General features: G+C 40.1%; 1 protein-coding gene across 4 annotated transcripts in view; it reads right to left on the minus strand.

Moving 5' to 3' along the window:
- LOC102312819 (metabotropic glutamate receptor 8) overlaps positions 1 to 20824 on the minus strand; it is a 139116-nt gene that overhangs the window by 10312 nt on the left and 107980 nt on the right. For 3 of the 4 annotated variants that reach the window (XM_005949909.3, XM_042215373.1, XM_005949908.3), the window contains 3 exons: positions 12178 to 12378; positions 4917 to 5056; positions 3720 to 4655 (listed from right to left, as the gene is read on the minus strand). In XM_005949909.3, coding sequence (XP_005949971.1) covers positions 3720 to 4655; positions 4917 to 5056; positions 12178 to 12378 — 1277 coding nt within the window. Of the gene's footprint in view, positions 1 to 3719; positions 4656 to 4916; positions 5057 to 12177; positions 12379 to 20824 lie in introns of those variants that run through there. The other variant, XM_042215374.1, reaches the window with a different exon arrangement.

Raw genomic sequence — 20824 nt, forward strand, 5'->3', positions numbered from 1 at the left:
GCATGCATCTGCTCTTATATAACTATCATTAGCTTACAGCTTTAAGTGTTTAAGGTACGTGCTAACTAAAAATAAAGACCAGACGAAAGTTTATTAAACTTTTAATGAAATTTGCAGATTGTCTCGGTGGAGTTTAATAAACTCAGCCGTCTGCTCCTTTCTATCTAAAATGTAACAGGACATTGGAGTAAACTCTGGACCATCTCACACTTCTGTTTAATCAGTTTTCTGTTTGACGATTATTCAGCTGTGTGAAAACTATAACTTTAATCTCAGCCAAACCAATTTACTCAGGAACAAATAAAACACTGAAAAAAGCCAAACAATAACATTTTTTAAGTTATCTAAGTGACTTATATATCATGTTTAACCTGAGTAGCGAAAGACTGCGGGGGTCTGAAAATGATGTGCCAAGAGTTTGCTGTTCTCGCTGGCTCTAGTGTGCCTTGAACCCCAGCTAGCTATCGAGCTGGTGGGTAACAGACGTCTCCGAAAACGTTGGAGCACTTTTTCAAATATGTGATGTCTTGATAAACTGAGCAGATATTTGAAGTTTGCACAGCTACATTCTTGCCTGAAAATATCTTATAAGTTTATTTTGTGACCCAGAAAGAGTAATAAGAATAATATTTAAACTAAGTAGCTGCCGCCATTGTTTGAAACTGGAATTGGCTGGGCTGCACTATAAATTCTGAGATATGCTGGGCCTTGAAGGATACACCTGACCTGATTTCCTTTCGGTACAGATCAGGTAGTGACACCTTCAAATCTGGGGAAATGAAGGACGCATTTGTCGGCCGCATTTGGAAGTGTCTTCGAATTTGGACAGCTTTCGCATCGCTGTAACGCAATCGGCCAACAAATGCAGCCTCCGGAGGATGCAGCCCCTGAATTTGGACAGCTACGATCTTGGAGACTGCTTCTTTCTCTTCTGGGTTTAAGGGCAGCTGGCATCCTTGTACATGCAGTGCTGCCATCTTCTGTTTCAGTCCGTTATTACACTCTTAAATCCTACTACTTATTCCTGCGTCTTTCAGGATCTTACAAAGCTTCAAACGACACGTCGACTATTAAATTAGTCGCCGACAATTTTGATCGTCGATGTAATCATGACAAGTCGACTAATCGTGGCACAATCCCACTGACACGTCTTCTGTAGAGAAAGCAGAGTCTGAGGATGAGGGGGACAACCCATCCATCATGAGGAGTGAGGTCAGTGAGGAAGTTAACCAAAACCTTGGTGGCAGGACCCCTGGGGGTGGATGAGGTTTTCTTTGGGTTCCTGAAGGCCTGTAGGTCTGTCTTAGTTGACACGCCTCTACAATGTTGTATAGAGATCTGTGGCGGTACCTATGGACTGCCAGATCAGGATGGTGTATCCTATCTTTAAGAAGGGGTACCGGTGTGCTTCAGCTATAGGGGGATCACGCTTGTCAGCCTCCCTGGGAAAGTCTATGCAAGAGTGCTGGTAAGGAGAGTCTGTCAGTTAGTCAAACCTCAGATATAGGAAGAACAAAACGGTTTTCATCCTGGTCCCAGAACACTGGACCAACTCTTTACCCTCTCAAGGATACTTGAGGGTGCCAGGGCTCTGCTGGAGCCCTAACGGATGCTGCCCTTTGTCACAATTCTGTTCGTAATTTTTACGGACAGAATTTCTAGGCATAGCCAAGTGGTGGAAGGCTTTCACTTTGATGGTTTCAGAATTTCATCTCTGCTTTTTGCAGATAATTTGGTTCTGTTGGCTTCATTGGGTGATGGCCTCCAGCTCGCACTGGATCGGTTTGCAGCTGAGTTTGAAGCGGTGGGAATGAGAATCAGCACCTCCAAATCTGAGGCCATGGCCAAAAGTGCTGGCTGGCCTCTCCCTTAGAGATAGGGTGAGAAGGATGGCCATCCAGGACGGGCTCAGAGTAGAGCTGTTGCTCCTCCACATCAAAAGGAGCCAGTTGAGGTGGTTTGGGTATCTGACAAGGATGCCTCCTGAGGGAGGTGTTCTGGGCATGTCTCACCGGGAGGAGACCCCGGGGCAGACTCATGACATGCTGGAGAGATTATATCTCTCGGCTGGCCTGGGAACACCTTGCTGTTCCCCCGGACAAGCTGGAGGGGGTGGCCAGGGAGAAGGAGACCAGGTGGCCAGGATAAGTGGAGGAAGAAGGATGGATGGATGAATGGATGGATGTAAATTTGAAAAATCATGAATAACAATAATAATAATTAGAATTTTCAGTTCCTGGAGAAATTGCATTGGGATAGCAATAACATTAAGTGCATTACTCTTTTCTGGCATCGTTGTATTATACTAAATTGTATATAGCATTTGTGTTCTATTTTATTCGATTGTATATAGTATTTTATTCTATTCTACTGTGTACAGTATCTTATTGGTATCTAGTTGGTGGCTAAGCCACATTCATCTCCACCAACTACAGAGGACTGGTTAGTATCGGGAATTTCATCAAGTTTCTTTTCAGACTGTCCAGGAACTCAGCGATGACCTGGTCTAGATCTGGGGGGAGATCTCCGGGGCTACCATCTACTGTCTTATTAGGGGCATGCCCCAAGATTATCAGGCATACATACAAGCACATGGGGGCCATACAAACTACTGAGTACCATTCTGAGTTTGAGTTGTGAAGAAAAGTTTGGAAATGGACTAGGCAGTTACATAATTTTTTCACCTTGATTTTGGGGGTATATTTGAATTCAGCCCCCTGTAAGTTGATTTTCATTTTCATCAAAAAAGTGTGGATCTTTTCATTTTAAAGTTATCCAGTTCATATCATATTAGATATCCAACATGAATTCTTTCTTGTTAAGATATTATACATCTTGAAAGTGTTCTATGTTTTTTGTTTGTTTGTTTTTAGCAGTATAAAGCACTGTGTAGTTTTTCTTTGGACATTGGCTCCTTTTTCACTCATTTTAAATCCAGTGCTTTTCAGAGGAATGTCTTTTTTCTTAGGCCAGTTAACTCACTGTCTTCCCATGCTTCAATGAATCATTAAAGCATGAAAGGACAGTGAACAAGTATTGTAGTTACACATAGCAGAAAAATTAGAAAACTTTTGAATTCTATCTTTAGTCACAGCCTGTTGAATCTAAGAAAATAGCAAAGATAACACATTTATCTTGAAAGACATAAAATAGCATTCTTGCGCCAACAAAGAACTATTAGTCGAACCTTGGCATATCTCACTATATTTCCCATTTTTCAATCCAAATATAATTAAATGATTAATGATTAATTAATGGTGATTAATAGTAGAATGGCCTATAATTACAGAAGATGATGTCAGTAGATATTCTAGCAGATCCTGTACATCAACAGCAAAAGCTCTAAGCACTCTGTTTCAAACAGTTTTTTTCTGGTGGAGAGGAGATATCCTCCTTACTATGGTCATCTCAGGCACAGAACACAGAAGTCACACTTACCTGGTATTCTGGCATTGTGATTTTTCGGTTGATATAAAGGCAGGTGGAAAAAGAGCTTGTTACATGCAGTGAATGAATTAACAGGTTTTTATCTAAGCCCAATATAAGATACATTCTGATTTTCTATGAACTGGTCTTGTGTCATTTATCATTTGCATACACACAGCATGTGTGAGAGCATATTTAGACATTGCTGATTTGTCTAGTTTCTATTTGGAGACGCTGTTAGATGGGTAAATATTACATAAATATGAAGGTGAATTATGCTGATGTGCACCCACCCTCTCTGCTGACTGTGCTGTGCCAAAGAAGATAGGGATGAAGGCAAGCCAGATAATACAGGTGGTGTACATTGTAAATCCAATGGGTTTGGCTTCATTGAAGGTCTCTGGCACACTTCGGGTCTTGATAGCATAAACAGTGCATGTGACCATCAAGAGAATGCTATATCCCAAGGAGCAGATAAGTGATAGGTCAGAAATGTCACACTTCAGGACACCCCGTGCATTCTCAGGATCCTGTGTGCGCTGCTCCCCGTAGTCCACAAAGGTATGTGGTGGGTCAGCAGCAAACCACAGGAGGACACCCAACAGCTGAACTGAGATGAGTGAGAAAGTAATAACTAGCTGCGAGGCTGGCGAAATGAAGCGTGGTGCTGTCACTGCCTTCTTTCCCTGTTCGAAGATGCGATGGATACGGTTAGTCTTGGTGAGCAGCGCAGCATAACTGAAGCACATTCCAAGGCCCAGGAAAATGCGGCGGAAGGAGCAGACGACAATATCAGGAGCAGCAATCATGGGGAAGGTGATGATATAACATAGGAAAATACCTGTCAGCAGGACATAGCTCACTTCCCGACCTGAGGCACGCACAATGGGTGTGTCATTGTAGCGAATAAAGGTTACGATGATAAAGGTTGTAGCGATAATGCCTAGAACAGAGATGAAGACAGGCACCACTGCCCAGGGCGAGTGCCACTCTAGCTTGATGATGGGGATTGGTTGGCAGCCAGTACGGTTTTGGTTGGGTCTCTTCTCGTAGGAACAGAGCTCACAGGTGAACTCACTGGCCTGGAAGTGGTATCCCTCGCAGCGCTCACAATGCCAGCAACACGGCACACCCTTTACTACTTTCTTCCTCTCACCAGTGAGGCAGGGCAGGCTGCATACTGAACCCGGAAGGGACAAGTCCCCAGTTGTCCACTGTAAGGCCTCCATCTAAGGACAGGGAATAGGAAACTAAGCACTCTGTACCATCATAGTTGGGTCTAAATCAAAGTTCAAATATATTATAGAACTGCACACAGCAACAGTTTTTAGATAGAGCTAAACAGAACACAATCAAATAAGATACTGATTCTTCTTGATGCAGTGCGAAGAATCAAATTGAGAAACACATAAACTTTTTCTTTGCGCTTGACTGGGGAGCATATTTGTTATTTTCATGTTTTATACCCCTTGCAAGTTAGCGGCCCTTACATTTAGATGCAACTGATTGGTCCAGTGCCCGATGACCTTGTACTCTGCCACCGACCTGTTGTTGATCTGATATTGGAAGATGTCATAGCGTCCGGGAGCATCCCCATTCTCATTAAAGATGACTGGAGTCCCTGCACTTCCTGAACAAAGCAACAAAGCAACAAAGCAACAAAAAAGAGCAGAACATTCTGTTTTCAGAAATTGATGGAAAAGGGAAACACAAGATAAAGAGTTATCCTAATATGCGGAAAGAGGCGTAAATTTGGAAAGAGAGAGATATCAGATTAAATTAAAAAAGGGGTATTGATAAAAAAGTGCCAGAAAATACTCAAGTTTAAAATTAAAATCTTTAACTGTATATTTATTTTATAACTTATATGCACGTTTTAAGCAATTTGGAGTTTAATGTTCTCCAGATGTCCTGATTGATGATTTGCTGATGCTCACAAAGTAATCCATTGTAACAGGAATTCAAATACCACTAATTATTAGCAAAAATTAAACTAAAATCTTAGTACCCTATTTTTATGTCAAAAAATTTTGTTTAATCAAATCCCACACGTAAAAGCCAAAAATGCAGTCAAATGTTTGTAAGAACACACCAAATCCTAGCTGTGTAGAAATGTTGGCCAATCAAAAGTCTAGAAGCCTGGGAGGAAACGAGTAAACAGAGTTTTATGCAAACCTTAAGTGCTTCTGAAAAGCTTTTGTGTTTTTCTGGAAAGGCAGCTAATTTTGTGTTACTTTTCAAGTGCCTTCATCATTTCAAATGTTAATAACCAAAGACAGTATTTTGGCTGGTGTAGGAAAGAACAAAATGCATACAGCATGCATAAATTTTAATTTAAAAAAATTAAATATACTTGCAACAATGCATCACTGATGCATTGTTGCAAATGCCATCAGTCCTTCAGACAAATGATGTTCTCCGGGGGAACATCAAAATCAGACTTACATTGCACATAGTCCACCGGATTACTAGACAAAGAAGCGTGATTTGTCACTCCCAAGAGTAAGTCCCCAGTGGTTTAGAGTCTATTGGCATTGTGCTTTACAACACTGCACCACTTTGCATTGTGCTTGGTCATGTAAGGTTTGGATGCAGCTGATGGGCCATGAAAACCTCAAGCTCTGTATGCACTGTTTTGGAGCTAATCTGAAGGCAACGTCAAGTTTGGAGGTTTATAGCGACTGACTTTGGAGATTGTACCTTGGCATCCACTGACCCTATTCTGTGATTTTGTAGGGCACTTCATAGCTGAGTTGTTGCCATTCATAGTTGCTTGTAATATGAATATACAAGTATAAAGAAAAAAAAACAGTTTTGACTGGCATATTAAAGCATAATTTGTAAACCCAAATGCTAGATCCCAATGCTTATACATTAAGGAAGAGCATTCAGAGTCTTGGATTCACTAAATGGATTCACTCTATTTTTCTTGCAGCTGCTATATTTACTGTATTGTGGTGTTAGTATACAGTTGAGCTGGATTACTTGCTGTGGGGTAAATAATACTGGGGACTCGAGGCACATTAGTTTAGATTTGGAAAGAGGAAGAGCAGAAGATAGAAGTTAATTTGCAGAACATCAACAACAAAAGAATTCACATTCATAATAAAGTGAGTGGGTGGCAGTTTGATTCGATGCTGTCCTGATTTCTTTCTTCAGCATGAATAAAAGTAGTCCATAACACATCACTACGGAGATGAATCAGCACAGCTTGCCTCAAGACGTACAAACACCCCTCCACCACCTCCTATCTCCTCCCCCACTTCCCTTCACTTCTTCACTTCACTTCCCTTCACTTCACTTCACAGACTCTGCTTTGATACAGAATTAACATCCTGACTTCACGTCACTTCAAAACATGATAATCACAATAACTCACTGGTGATCTCTGTCATTTAACACAATAAGAAACAGACTACAAATAAACATTCTGTGAACAAACAAAAACAACTTGTACTATTGGTTACACATAAAATAAGATCGTTTCAATACTAGAATGTTGAGTCCAGATTGGTTTTCTATGAGTTTTGGTAAGTTTTTATCACGTGACAACTAACTAAGGTTTTAGATCTCAGCACTTAGCTATTACGGTGGAAAGTTAAAAAGTTTTGATGCATCAGCTCTATTATACATTCAATAAAAATCAGTCCATCATATCAACACCAAAGTGTTGATGGACATTGACACATGTAACAAGATTTATTTTTAAGAAATTAATCTCTGGAGAATTTGACCATAAATATTCATACTTTATTAATTCTCCTGTTCAACCTGGATCCAACAGGACCGCATCTTTTTTAGTACACTGCCAGGAAGCACAGTGCAGCAAGGTATCTGGATTTTATGGAACCGCTACAGCTGAAGCTTGCCAGGTCGTCCATTCATCTGCGTGATAATGAGTCTGAACCTATATATTCACTCTGCTCGTATTTCTACATCCTTGCTCTGACTTTAATGTGTACTCGTCTGCAGCTTTCACATTTGTTCTGCTACCTTCACACAACATCCTGAGCCACATCCACTTCGGGGATGGCCATGGCTCAGGTGGTAAAGCATGACCTTTTTTTTTCCTGCTTCCTCCTGCTTTCCTTTCAGATGTCTTGATCTAAAGACATCTTTCAAGATGTCTTGTTCAAAGTAGAGTATAAAGAATTGTATTTTAGCTTAATAAAACTGAAGAGAAGCTGATGTCTGTTTCAACAATGTCTGTTGTTGAGATTAAAAGTCCACTAAAACAGCTGAATTATTTGTTTCCTCCTTATGCCTTGCTTTGCACTTTTTTTGTGAAGTCGCAGCAGGAGATGCACTTGTCACATATTCATCAGTTCACTCACTTAAAACATCTCTCCTCATCCCTCACAATTCCAATCTGATTGCTGCTCCACAGGGTCAATCACACTGCTTTAAAACATCAGAATGATCTTATTGATTTTTAATACGCATCCAATGTCCAACTAAATCTGAGGGAATCTCCCTGACCTCTCCCTCTTTCTCCCTCACCCACTTCTCTACTTTGCTTAGCTAAATGTGTTCAAACAGAACGTTGGTACAAAGGCCTCATACAGATGGCTACATTGCACTGAGCACTAACATTAGGACAAGTTTTCCGATTAACCTTCTGACGCTCCTCTAAAAATAAGCACAATGAGCAGACGGCTGAATTGGCCATTAGCCATTAGAAAGCCTCAAACATGTGTGACATGAGTGTTTGTGTGTGTCTATACTGCAATAAAAAGAAGCTAATTGAGGCACAAATCACACATGGGCCATATACTGGTGAGCCAGGATTAATTGGTGGTGCATAATAGATGCTGCAAAGCTAAGCTGAGTTGATGTTTTTAGAGGCTGCAGATTAATTCACAGTTAACCGATTCAGTTAATTTGCTTCATCAGTGAACTGACTGGTTTATGTTTAACAGGTTTAGTTAAACTGATATTACCCACGTAAACCTGCCTGAAATGACATCTACAAGTTTTCTGGGTCCCCTCCTCGATCACCGTCAAGCCATGGAGAAGGCGTGTTCTCGATTGTCTGGGGCACAACCCTGGAAGATCACCGGCGCCAGTTCAAGGGGTGCTGAATCGAGGCAAAGGATCACCCCGTCACCAATGCTCAGAGAGTCAGGCCATGCAGCAGCCAGGCAGATGCAGCCAGGCCCTAGGGAGGAGGAAAGGTGGCTGTTGGAGCTTATTGTCTTGGAACAGCTCAGCATGTAGATACAGTTGCCAGTGGAAATGAACCAGCGCTGGCCGGAAAAGGCTCTTCAGTCCACCTCCGGTGTCACAGACTACCATGGAGCCTTACTAACTCATTTTTATCTGTTTCCCCTCCTCAGGTGCTGGTGGCTACAGGCGCTTCACCCATTTCATGGGGAGTCACACAGATGCTGGGGCAGGAGTGCTGGAGGTGGGGGTGTCTGGGATATCTCCGCAGGGAGTGTGCACTGATAGAGGTGGGGCAGGTGTTTTACATCTTCAGCATCCCAGCATGTTCCCCCAGTCTGGGAGGGACATACAATGTTGAACCCGAGACATTTTTGGAGGTATAGCGTGTGGAAATTCTTTGTGTGCATGGGGATGTTGGGGGCAGTTCTTAGAAGCTGTTGGGAACTGATATTCCAGGTGATTCATAAAAATCCTTACGGCTGGAAATAAATGGTAAATGGCCTGCATTTGTATAGCGCTTTTCTAGTCCATAGGACCCCAAAGCGCTTTACACTACATTCAGTCATCCACCCATTCACACACACGTTCACACACTGGTGATGGCAAGCTACATTGTAGCCACAGCCACCCTGGGGCGCACTGACAGAGGCGAGGCTGCCGGACACTGGCGCCACCGGGCCCTCTGACCACCACCAGTAGGCAAACATGGGGTTAGTATCTTGCCCAAGGATATTTGGCATGCAGCCAGGATGCAGCCTGGGATCGAACCACCGACCTTCTGATTAGTGGCTGACCTGCTCTGCCACCTGAGCTACAGCCACCCGCTACAAATACTCTGGAGGAAATAACAGCAACATTTTAAGGGTGGGCATCCAGGGCTGATAGTGCACATCCTGCCCAGAATGTCAGCTGGTAAGCCAGCAGCCATTGCGCCTTTGCACTCAACCTTTAGTAAATGTTCCATTTTTGTCCATGATTTTTAAGTTTATTCGAATCATGAGGTGGCTTTAGCTCAGGAGGTAGAGCAGGTCATCTACAAATTGGAAGGTTGGTGGTTTGCCGGCAAGCCAAATATCCTTCGGCAAGAGAAGTTCCGGAAGTTGCTCAAATGAATGTGTGATTGTTAGACAGACAGCATTTAGGTAGAAAAAGAAGAGACAAAAGTGCTTGTGGGTGTGAATAGGTGAGTGAGGTATTAGTATATTATAGGGCTAATCAGACTTTATGCACATGGCTAGAGAGCAGCCAAATATGTAATATGTAGTAGTATTGTCGCAGTTACTTATTATCAGCAGATTAGACCCTGCTGTCTCCAGACAGCTGACAATAGGTCAGCTAAACAAGTGGATGGATTTTTTTGTCATTATTTTTACCACTCAATTTGATATTTCACACTAGTTTTTTGTAGGTCCTAGCACACACAAGGAGATGTTTGCTTGAAAAACACAAGATAGAAAGACAGTAAGCAATTTAAATATCACTTTCCGTTTAAAGAAAAACTCTTTTTTTTGCTTTAAGAGAACCTCTGTTCACCTAATGGACATAAATTACTTTACCATGAACTTACATAGTACTTAAAATAACCTAAGGTGTATGTAAAATTACTTAAGTCATACTTAAAAATTGTATGCCGTGCTTAAAATTACTTGCAATACAATTTGTGTGTTCTTTCCTGTAAAATACCTAGATTTAGGAAAGATTAAGTCACCCCATAATACAGCCTCCGCCCTAAAATTTCCTCAGAAGTCAGTGTGCCATATGTTTGCATTAGCAATACATTTAATAACGCTCTATGTTAACAGTTACACACTATATAGAACCACTTTATAGAATTGTATTTGTTCGCAGATGTTGGCAGCTATCAGCGAATAGTTATCAGCTATTTTGAAACAAGAAAAGACTTTTTATCCATAACAAGAACTCCATAACAGCAAATGAACTGTACAACAGAAAATGCAAATGATATTTATGGTCTCCTCACAACAATGATAAGAAAAATAAACTGGGCCAATATGGCATGTTTGTTAATACACTCTGATCTCTAGTCTCCCACTCAGAGACTCAGGTCTCCAAGTGTCCAGCATTCAGACGGCTACCTGAGGACACTCATGTGAGAGAAAATCTGCTCACACAGATTTGTAGAGCCAAATACTGTCAATAAGGCCTCTGCAATGTTCTGAAGACAGTTAAACTTGTCAGGTAGTGATGTCCAGCAGGTGAAAATGCAGCTCCATGAACACGCACATCTATGTATTCCAGCTGCTTCAATGTTATATGTATGATTTCTATACATTTTACGTCAGATAAAAACTTTGGTTGTAAGATAAGTAAGATAAGTAAGATAAGTATTTAATAAAAGCAAGACATTTTAAATGAGAATAAGAAAGTATTTCTTTGTGCCCCCCTTTCCCTGTTAATGCCCTACCTGGCCCCCTGGCAAAACTTTGCTAGATCCGCCCCTGCACAGTTACCAGCTGTCAGCTACATAAAAAAAAGGATCCTGGTGTTATTTGTCTCTCAGAAACAGTTCATAACTTCCCTTCAACTCATTCATGTCACCTAAAAGGTAAACCTGTTTCTCCATCACCTGTTCAGCTCTGATGATTCAGTAAGGACATCTCCTGGTTTCATCTTCATGTTTCCCTCTCACCACATATCCAAACCGATATCATGACCAGCAGCTTTTACAGCTGTGGCTCCAGCAACATCAGCTGATACTAGATAAATAAATTAATTCTAACAAAAGCTTATCAAGCTTAAATGCGCTGCTGTTGTTTAGCGCTACATCTGCCGGTTTCTTCTTTCTGGCGCAAAGTGGGCGATAAACAAACAAGAGAGAAAAGCCGATCAGCTGATCTTTGATCAGTTTCATGATTGAAGTAGAAACAGGAGAGAGAGGGGAGAGAATGAGAGGAGAAGAGGCAGCTGACAGCAGAACGACAGAATAACTCCAGCTTTGTGTCTTTTTCCATTCTAGCTGAAGTCCGGGACAAACTGTGTTCCTTTTCACCTCAACACGAAACGAGTAATATTTTCTCTGAATACGGGAGATTCCGTTTTTTTTTCGGGACGGTTGGCAACTCTACTAACTAACCTTATGAATAAAATAAAGTTCACTACGATATCAGTAAAATCAAAGCACCCCCCCAGCTGTATAGAAACTCCGTCATGCTAGCTAGTACGCAGTACGAGTTATTGTAACTGACTGTAAAAAGTCAGCACAACGAAAATAAACTCCACCTAAACTTGGTTTAGATAGACTGCAGGTCATACCTTCTTACCTGAAGTTCAGTTCACCTGACACTCGGACCGGCGGCTGCCTTGGGTCTCTCCTCCTGCCTCCCCTTTCCCTCATCCACCTGCTGGCCTCCACCACTTGCTAATTTTACTGAATCTGAGGAAGCTCCACCATAGCCACCACCAAACAACAGAGTTATTTTTTATACAACGACTAGCATCTGGCCAATCCACCACCTTTCATTGTTTATACCGTTACAAAGAAGAAAAAATTTGAGATCTTCAGGTCTCAAGAATGAATTGTGTTCACCTTTGGCTATGGAATTTTGAATCACTCCAAAGTCTCACCATTGAAGTTGACGGCGTGGATATGGGTCAGCAGCTCTCTTCCATCAATGTTGGTCATACGAGGGCACAGGCCAAGGTACCCTGGGCAGAGCTCACGGTGCATGTGGTGCAGAGCATGGGCCATCGCGTAGACGGCGTCCATCACAAACTGCACCTTCCCCTCTTGTTCATAGATGGAGTCACGGCCAACTTTCTCCAACCCTGAAACAAAGTTGATCGACTTAAATTACCAAACATATAAAATATATTACAGGCTGAAAGTTCAGTGAACCCACTATGGTTAAATGGGGAACTCAGCTGGGGTCTATTTTGGACCTTCTAATGGTTGCTTAAAGTAATGACTTGAATGACTGACTTACAAATGACTTAATAATTATCATCCAATAATATCATATATAAAAAAGAGAACATTCTGCATAATTAATACTTTGACTTTAGGATACTTAAGTTTTTTTTTATATAAAACCATAAATATGATTAAGCAGAATTATGACTTTCTTAAGTAAGGAGTAAAAAAATAAATTCACCACTTGCAAAATAGTTACTATGTTAAAAAATGTATAGTGTCACTTTTTCCAGTGTTTTTCTATTGTGTGCCAACTGTACATATTTGTGATTAAATGGTTTCCTTGGCAAAGTTCTTGGTCTTTTTGGTACCACTCCATTGAAAAAAATCAAGCAAGTCAAAACTGTCATTGAAAATGCCTTAAAAGGAGTTGTTTACTGAGGACCACAAATATCACTGTGGGTTTCATTCGGGCAGCAACATTAAAATGACTAAGAAACTAAAGCACTGACATATTCATCTTTAGGCTCCACAGGGAAAAAAAGAAAAGAAAAAAAAAAACCACACATCCAGAGAGCAAAGCAATAAGCACAATACTGTTCAACTACCTTTACTAATATATATCTGAGTCAATCTCATCCCACCTCTTTATTTGATCTCTTTTTTTAAACCCAAAGGTTACGGCACTCATCCTTTCCGTTAGGCAAGAAGTTACTAACAAAGATCATGGGAGTATGAAAAGAGCAACATTTCCTCTAATAAAGCCATTAACATAAAAAGATACCTGATCTCATTCGTTGATTTAAAAATAAATCAAAGAAGATAAGATAAGATAAGATAAGATAAGATAAGATAAGATAAGATAAGATAAGATAGAACTTTATTAATCCCTCGGGTGGGTTCCTCTGGGAAATTCGATTTCCAAAAAAGCACAGCACCGACGAAGTTACAGAGTTACAGAATATTATATATATATACACACACACACACACACATACACACACATATATAAATACAGAGACAAATATAAATAAAATATACGAAGGGGATAAATAGAATAAATAGGAATAAAAATAAAAATACAAGTGAATTGCACATTTCAAGTATTGAGTCTATTGCACTGTTGACTATTAACAAAAGTATTGCACAAGGTATTGTACAGTGAGGTGAAGAGGCACTACAGTTTAGTTGTTCCCCCCTCCTTTGTCCTCCTGTCTCTTGAAGACATTATGCAAAGTTTTTTCCAGATTTTCTAGAGAATTATTGGTGTTACTAGAGGCACGCTGCACCATGATGTTGGTGCACGCCAAAAAGGAAAAGAGGAAAAGAGAAAGACAGGAGGGGAAGACTAACTATTGGACTGGACCCTCCATAGACAAGAGACAAGGCTTTGTTGGATTAACAGGAGCTTCAAAAATCCAATTTAATTTTGATGGCAGACAAGAGAGGAAGGATCTGTCCAAATGGAGACATTTGCTCTGACTAATTACAGATAAAGAGTGATTGCATATCTATATGGCTGACCCATGAATGATGAGCAGACAGCACAGGATGTCAAACAACCGAGACTGACAGAATGTAAATGGTAAATGGCCTGTATTTGTATAGCGCTTTACTTGAAGAGTCGGTGCAACATCATCAAAGTAAAATTTGAATGTAGCTTCTCACAACGACATAGAGAAGCTACATTCTCAGTCTTCCTTTTGCTCTTGGTCATGTTCTCCCTTCTAGCTGTGTCCTTCCTTCTCGTGTGTTAGGGTTAGAAGAGTTTTTGGTTATATACTTTTGCTTCTGACCTGTTTTGTTTTTCATTGTGTTTTTATAAGGCCTTTGCAATAAAACTATTTTTTAGTTTTATGCCTTGTCCTCCGGGTCCTGCCTGCCTGCCACACAGAAAAGTTTGACAGTTTGTCCACTAGGAGTTCGAAAAAACGTGTTACTTTAAAATTCAACACTTTTTTTTTAACCTATCTGATTAACTAGGAACAGTCTGTAAACCCATATGGAAAAGAAATAGTAAAAACGTATAAAAGACTTGCATAAGATGTGGCCTACTTCATATAGTGAATCATATAAGGCTTATATGATTTACTCATGAAAGTGGCCACTTTCTCATTACTTTCATATATTATTTTAGTAAGTATCCAAAACATACAAGTTTCATTTATATAATTTTTCAAGGGATCTTATATCTGTTTTCACTCTTGTATGCTTTTCATACACAACAGATACAAACTTTATAAGATTTATATATATCTTTTCCATATGGGAAGCTATAATTATCGAAATTTAAGATGCACATAGCCAGACTAATGATTGAAATTATAATCATAGCAATAGGAGTAAATTTAAAACAGGAAAAGCTGGTGCATTCAAGTGTACAATGTAGAATAAAAAGAACAACACTGATGTTTTTAGTGCCCTAAGTTATCATTTAAGTCTATCAAAGTTGATGAACAGCATTTAATTTAATATTTGCAACTTCAATATAATCTGTGTACACTAAGTAAAAACACAGCAGCTGTCATGGTCCTGGGCCATGTTGGCCCAGTATTCTTAGTTTTATGTATCTTTGTATTTCAGTTCCCTGTTTAGGCTCTGTTTCCTGAGTTGCCCTGTTGTGTTGTTCCCTGAGTGCTTTCCCTTTGTGACTCTCACCCCCTGTGTGCCCCTCTGTGTATCTGTGAGCCTTCGTCTCTCCTTACGTTTTATTCCATGTTTCCTCTGCCCGTTATGTCTAAGTTCTCCCCGTGCTCTCTCTCCCCCCTGTGTGCCCTCTCTGTATTTATGAGCCCTCGTCTCCCTTTGTGGTTGTTCCATGTTTCCCCAGCCCGTTATGTCTGTGTTTTTCCCCGTGCTCTCTCTCCTCCTGTCTGAACCTCTGTACTTCCTGTTTGACTCTGCCCGTCTCCCGTCAGTGTCTCGTTATGGTTATCTGTGTCAGCTGTGTTCCCCGTGTGTTCCCACTTTCCTCGTTAACCCTCTGTGTATTTCTGTCTGCGTCTCCCTCTGTTCGGCGTCGCGTTCTCCCTCATGTTGTGTGGATCTTCCTGTGAGTGTTAGTTTACTTTTTCCCAGTTAGTTCTGTATTTCCTGTGTTCTGCCGTGCCAGCATTAAAGCTGTGTTCTTTAAGTTTATCCCCGTGTCTGTGAGTCTGCATCTTGGGTCCTCCTCCTGCCTGCCACACGGCCGAATCATGACAGCAGCAGCTTTTTTATGTTACCCTACAAATGGCCAAAGTGTTGAGTTTGTCCTTTAAATGTGTATTAGGATAACATTAGGCTTCACTCTCTTACTCTAACATGCATCTCACAACCTGAATTAGAAAACAACATGGTCATTCCCATTATCTAAACAAGCTTCTCTGTAAGCTGCTTCAGCTCGCACACAAAAACAAACAGAATGGTAATTCTAGATTGCAATCAACGACAGGCAGATAGAGAATCCATGCATGCACTGGAGGCTACAGAGATCAGAGACAACTCTGGGGCAGCAAAGGTTCAGCTCTCAGATGTCAGGGAAGACGACAAGCTCACCTGTGAAAAGCATCTGTCAAGTAATTTGGCTGAAAGCTGCTTTTATCTGAGCATGTGAGTGTGATGTGTTTCTGTTGCAGTGCTACACTTCAAACAGAATACCTTCATTTTCATTAACCCCCCTAATTTATCCATTAACAAAAGATTATTGATGTGTTTTAATCATATTATAGTGGAGTGGAAAGATTAAATGATTTCAATATATGCACATTTTTATTGGATAGCTTGCACAGTTTAAGGGCTGTTTAGAATTTTGTAACAAAATTCTAAACAGAATTTTAGAATTTTAGAATAAAGAAATGTCTTTTCTTTATTTGGACTTTAATAACTCCCTTCATATTCCTATGGAATTAGAAATATTAACAGATTCATTAATATTAGTATTAGTATTTGAAAACAAACAAAAACAGCACCTCTGCTAAATCACTGACTGGCAATTTTTTTCAAAGAACAGAAATATTTCATATTTTAAGACACATTTAGAATCCACGTATTTATACAAATATGATTAAAAAACTGAAAAACATGTTCTCCTATTAAATTCCTACCTTACAATGACCCCATTGTTATTTTTCCTTCAGCTGTAATTAAAATACCATAAAGACAGTATTTCTTCTTTTTAAGTCAGAGCAAAACAGCAATCAGCACGATTTCAAAGAATTGTTTTATGGCATTTCAAACACGATTGATATCTTCTAAGAATTACATTTACAATTTAAGTATAATTTGTATAATTTAAAGTGTTTTTGTACCTTTGAAAGCATTAGTCTCAACATTAAACCATTGAGAAAATCCAGTCAGCAAACTTATTTTAGCTAATTACATACTGAATGGTAAAAAATAAGAAAGTGTCATAAATTAGGTTTATTAAAGGTATTTCAAGGAAAATTGTTTTATCCAATGTGTAAACTCAAGTAAAAGATGGGATAGAAAGAAGATACTCCCATCCAAGCAGGCTGGGGAAAAAATGCTTTGCTTTTGAATGAATTTCTTTTTAAGAGCGACACACTTGACCACATGAGTTGAGCTCAGAGGAGGTGGTGACAGACATAACAGATTATTCCTAATTAGCCCAGTTAATTACAGTTAATAAGCAAATCCTCTCATAGAACATCACACGGACACTGAAGTTTTGAACACACTGAACACATTTCCCCTCAAGTGATCTCATTCAGGATTTTACAAAAATTAAGACCTGGCTAAAGATTATACAGAAACTTACATTTAAAATTTGTTATATCAAAACAAAGAGCAAAGCTGTGAGTAAACTTCACTACATATTTGAAAAAGGAAAGCGCATCAAATCTGATTTTTTTGACCCTATGCGACCCATATCCAATCATGGTATAATGGATTGGATTGGATTTATATAGCACTTTTCAAGGCACCCAAAGCGCTTTACAATTCCATTATTCATTCACTCTCACATTCACACACTGGTGGAGGAAAGCTACAGTTGTAGCCACAGCTGCCCTGGGGCAGACTGACAGAAGCGAGGCTGCCATATCGCGCAATCTGCCCCTCTGGCCAACACCAGTAGGCAAAGTGTCTTGCCCAAGGACACAACGACCAGGACAGAGAGCCCGGGGATCGAACCGGCGACCTTACGGTTACAGATGCGCTTCCCAACCTCCTGCGTATGACAGAGTGAACGACACAAATCCGATAATTTCAAATCTGATCTGGGTCACTTTCGTATGTGGTACTGAATCTGATACATATCTGATGTTTTAGAAAGCGACTGCTGTTTGAATGGTCATGTCATATTAAACGTGAACATTTTATTTGTACTGTATAATCTGCAGATTCTGACAGAAATCTGTAACTATCATTTGAAGCACCGCTCCTCTCTAAAACAGCAATAAGGATCATCATTAGGTTATCTACATTATTATGTAAATAACAAAATAACTTAAAGCAAAAATTGGGAAACGTAAAGTCCGAAGTCTTTATATTAAGGCCATCAGTCAAACAATACTGTTTGCTCTGGGTCTAAACAGAGCGCGTTGTGTGTGACGTCTTATTTTGCGCATGCGGGCCGCTTTGAGCGTTCACACTAGAGCGCGTTTGCTGTCGCATTTTATTTGTAGTGTGAACAAGCAGACAAAAAAATCGGATTTGATCAAAAAATCGAAACTGAGCATTAAGACCTGCAGTGTGAACGTAGTTTGCAGTTACTCTGGTTGTGACAGAAACCAATTAGTAGCTGTTAACAGAGAAGAATCAATGTATTGAAAACAGTTGATGGTGAAGTCGTTTTTATCTTTCAGTCTCCTGACACAAACGGATGCAACCACAAAGACCATAAAGCTCCTGATTTCAGCTGATTTGCATCCGCAGGACTGAGGAGCTCAATGTCCAGTGAGTGACAAAACCCCCCAAAAAGGAGTGTTTCTTGGTTTGGAGCAGAAATACAGCTTTACCCTGTATTCATGTCCCAGACTCTGTTAACTAGTTTTTATCTTCTGACTTTTAGCAACGCATCTGGAAACAGCCTTGAGTTTGCACATGAAATCCAATCATAAACTAATTTCATTTTCAGTGCAAGCAGTCCTGTTACAGAAGAGATCACAGTTCAGGGGAAATTGGAGGCCATGTCAACAACTCAAACTCATTGCTGTGCTACTAAAACCATTGCCGGAGCTGGTTCAGAAGAAAAATGCTGTGACTGCTATGATCAGGATTATAAACGAGAATTCAGGAGAGTGATGGCTTATACCGAAATAGCTTAATACCTATCTATAATCACTAATTACATGAGGCTAAATCATTAAGTCACTCATCACTGCATGATTCAGTGTTGTCCCTCTGGTAAAGCTAAAGTTACTTTTTCCTCATCCTCAAAGTCGGAAATAAAGTCCCTGGTGTCTCTCTCATCAGTCTGTACAAGTGAGAACTGCACCTACGCAGTTCTGCTCTTTCATCTGTGCCACACAGCATGTGTTATAGTGGATGGATAGTGCCAAATTAATGAAGTGCAAAGATGACACCCATCCCCTTGGGCTTTACCACTGTTAGGTAGCAAGGCTCTTTGCACACAATACAGTTCCATCAGTTTTCAGAATAAGAAGGTTTGATACTCACATACCACTCAACACTCATGTTGGTACAATTTAGTCTTTCAACACTTTACAGCACTGACAAAGATACTACGCACACACACACACTCACACACACACACACACACACACGCACCACGACCACACACGCACACACACACACACCACACACAGCACGACGCACGCACGCACGACACGCACGCACACACACACACAAATAAGACTGCTGACCTGCCAACTCAGCTGTTTTGTCTGTGTGATGATGCAGCTCCAAAACTCAATCTGGAACTTCTAATAAAATCTTTTGAGATCTGCCCGACAGCAGCAGCCTGATCAAAGCTCAGGTAACATTATCAGGGAAGCAGTTGGAACACTGCAGCTTTTTCTAGAGTGCTGACATTGCCTTCTGCTGTTTTACTTCTATCTCCAGCTGGAGGTACTCTGTTTGTTTGTACTCAGCCAAACACCTCCACAAATGCTGTTTTGCGTGTCAGACAAGTTTTTAAGGGATTTAGCCGATAGTGCACCTCTGCTGAGTGTCTCCCTGCAGTCCTGATTCAGGGCTTCTCATGTAACAAACAGCTGCATGAGACATGGAACGAGAACAAAAACTCATTTCAGATCAGATTCACTATCAGTTAATGAGTCCAAATTTTATGCAATCATTTTGTTTGTCTTCAGAACCTAAAAAAAAAAAAAATCCTTATTCGTAATTTTTTTGGTGAGAGTTTAGTTCACTGGGCGAGCAGGTACAATATGCCTTAAGGCCAAAGTAGAAGTGGCCCAGGCTGAATCTGGGGTCTTTTGTTGTGTGTATTCCCCTGCTCTCTCCTCCTCTTTCCTCTCTGCACTCCTGGTTAGGAGTGCTGAGTGCTAATGGCAGTCCCAAGCAGATTTCTTCTGTTTGTCTTTTGGGATAAAAAGCAAACTGTTGTCTTTTCCAATGTAAGGTTGTTTTTTAAACTAGTGTTTTCCAAATCTGGGCCTTTGCAGGATTATCATGGTTTTATCTGTATTCAAAACAAGTCAGCTGGTCTGGGCCTTAAAAAGAAAAAAAAAACAATAACAACACCACCACCAACAAAAAGAATCTAGAAAAGCATTTTTTTTTTATTGCTATGACATTTTAGCTTCATATATCAAACTTTTTCAAATTTTTTCATAATTTTTTTTTATATAAATTGAAAAAATGTCATTAAAGCATGAAATATAAAAATATACTTTTCATAAATTGCCACTTGCAGCTGTGTTTTGCAAGATTAAGATTTTATTAGTGTGTACTCAAATATTGGACCTTGCACGGCTGCAAATTTCTGAACACATTTCCTAAAATCAGGGAATGTAACAAATGGAAAGTACCTGTTTTTTATTTCCTGTTTTAGGCCTCTGAAATCAGAGTGAGTGCAGGAAAACATTAGATTTCCATGATGTGACTTTAGGCTGCCACTTTAGGGAGAAGATTACTGCATGTGTTCTGGTATGAAGAAACAAGTGTTTATAAGGCAAAAACGTGTTTTCTTTAATTTGTGTATTGAGAACATCATCAAGGAAGTAAATTATTAGTTTTTCCCAGTCAAATCTGCTTTGGCTAAAATCATACATCAGCTTCAAACTACTAAAGTATTAAAAAAAAAGGAAAATATATGTCTTCAACCCATAGCTGGGTCATAGAGGTAAATGAAAATATATGATTAAGAAGAAAAGGAAAGGAAGAAGAAGAGAAATGATTTGTGTATCCTATCTATTAAGGTCACATGTGTGATGG

Source organism: Haplochromis burtoni, unplaced genomic scaffold (assembly GCF_018398535.1).
Source record: "Haplochromis burtoni strain Fernald_Lab_line unplaced genomic scaffold, NCSU_Asbu1 Contig_706, whole genome shotgun sequence".
Taxonomy (NCBI): Eukaryota; Metazoa; Chordata; class Actinopteri; order Cichliformes; family Cichlidae; genus Haplochromis; species Haplochromis burtoni.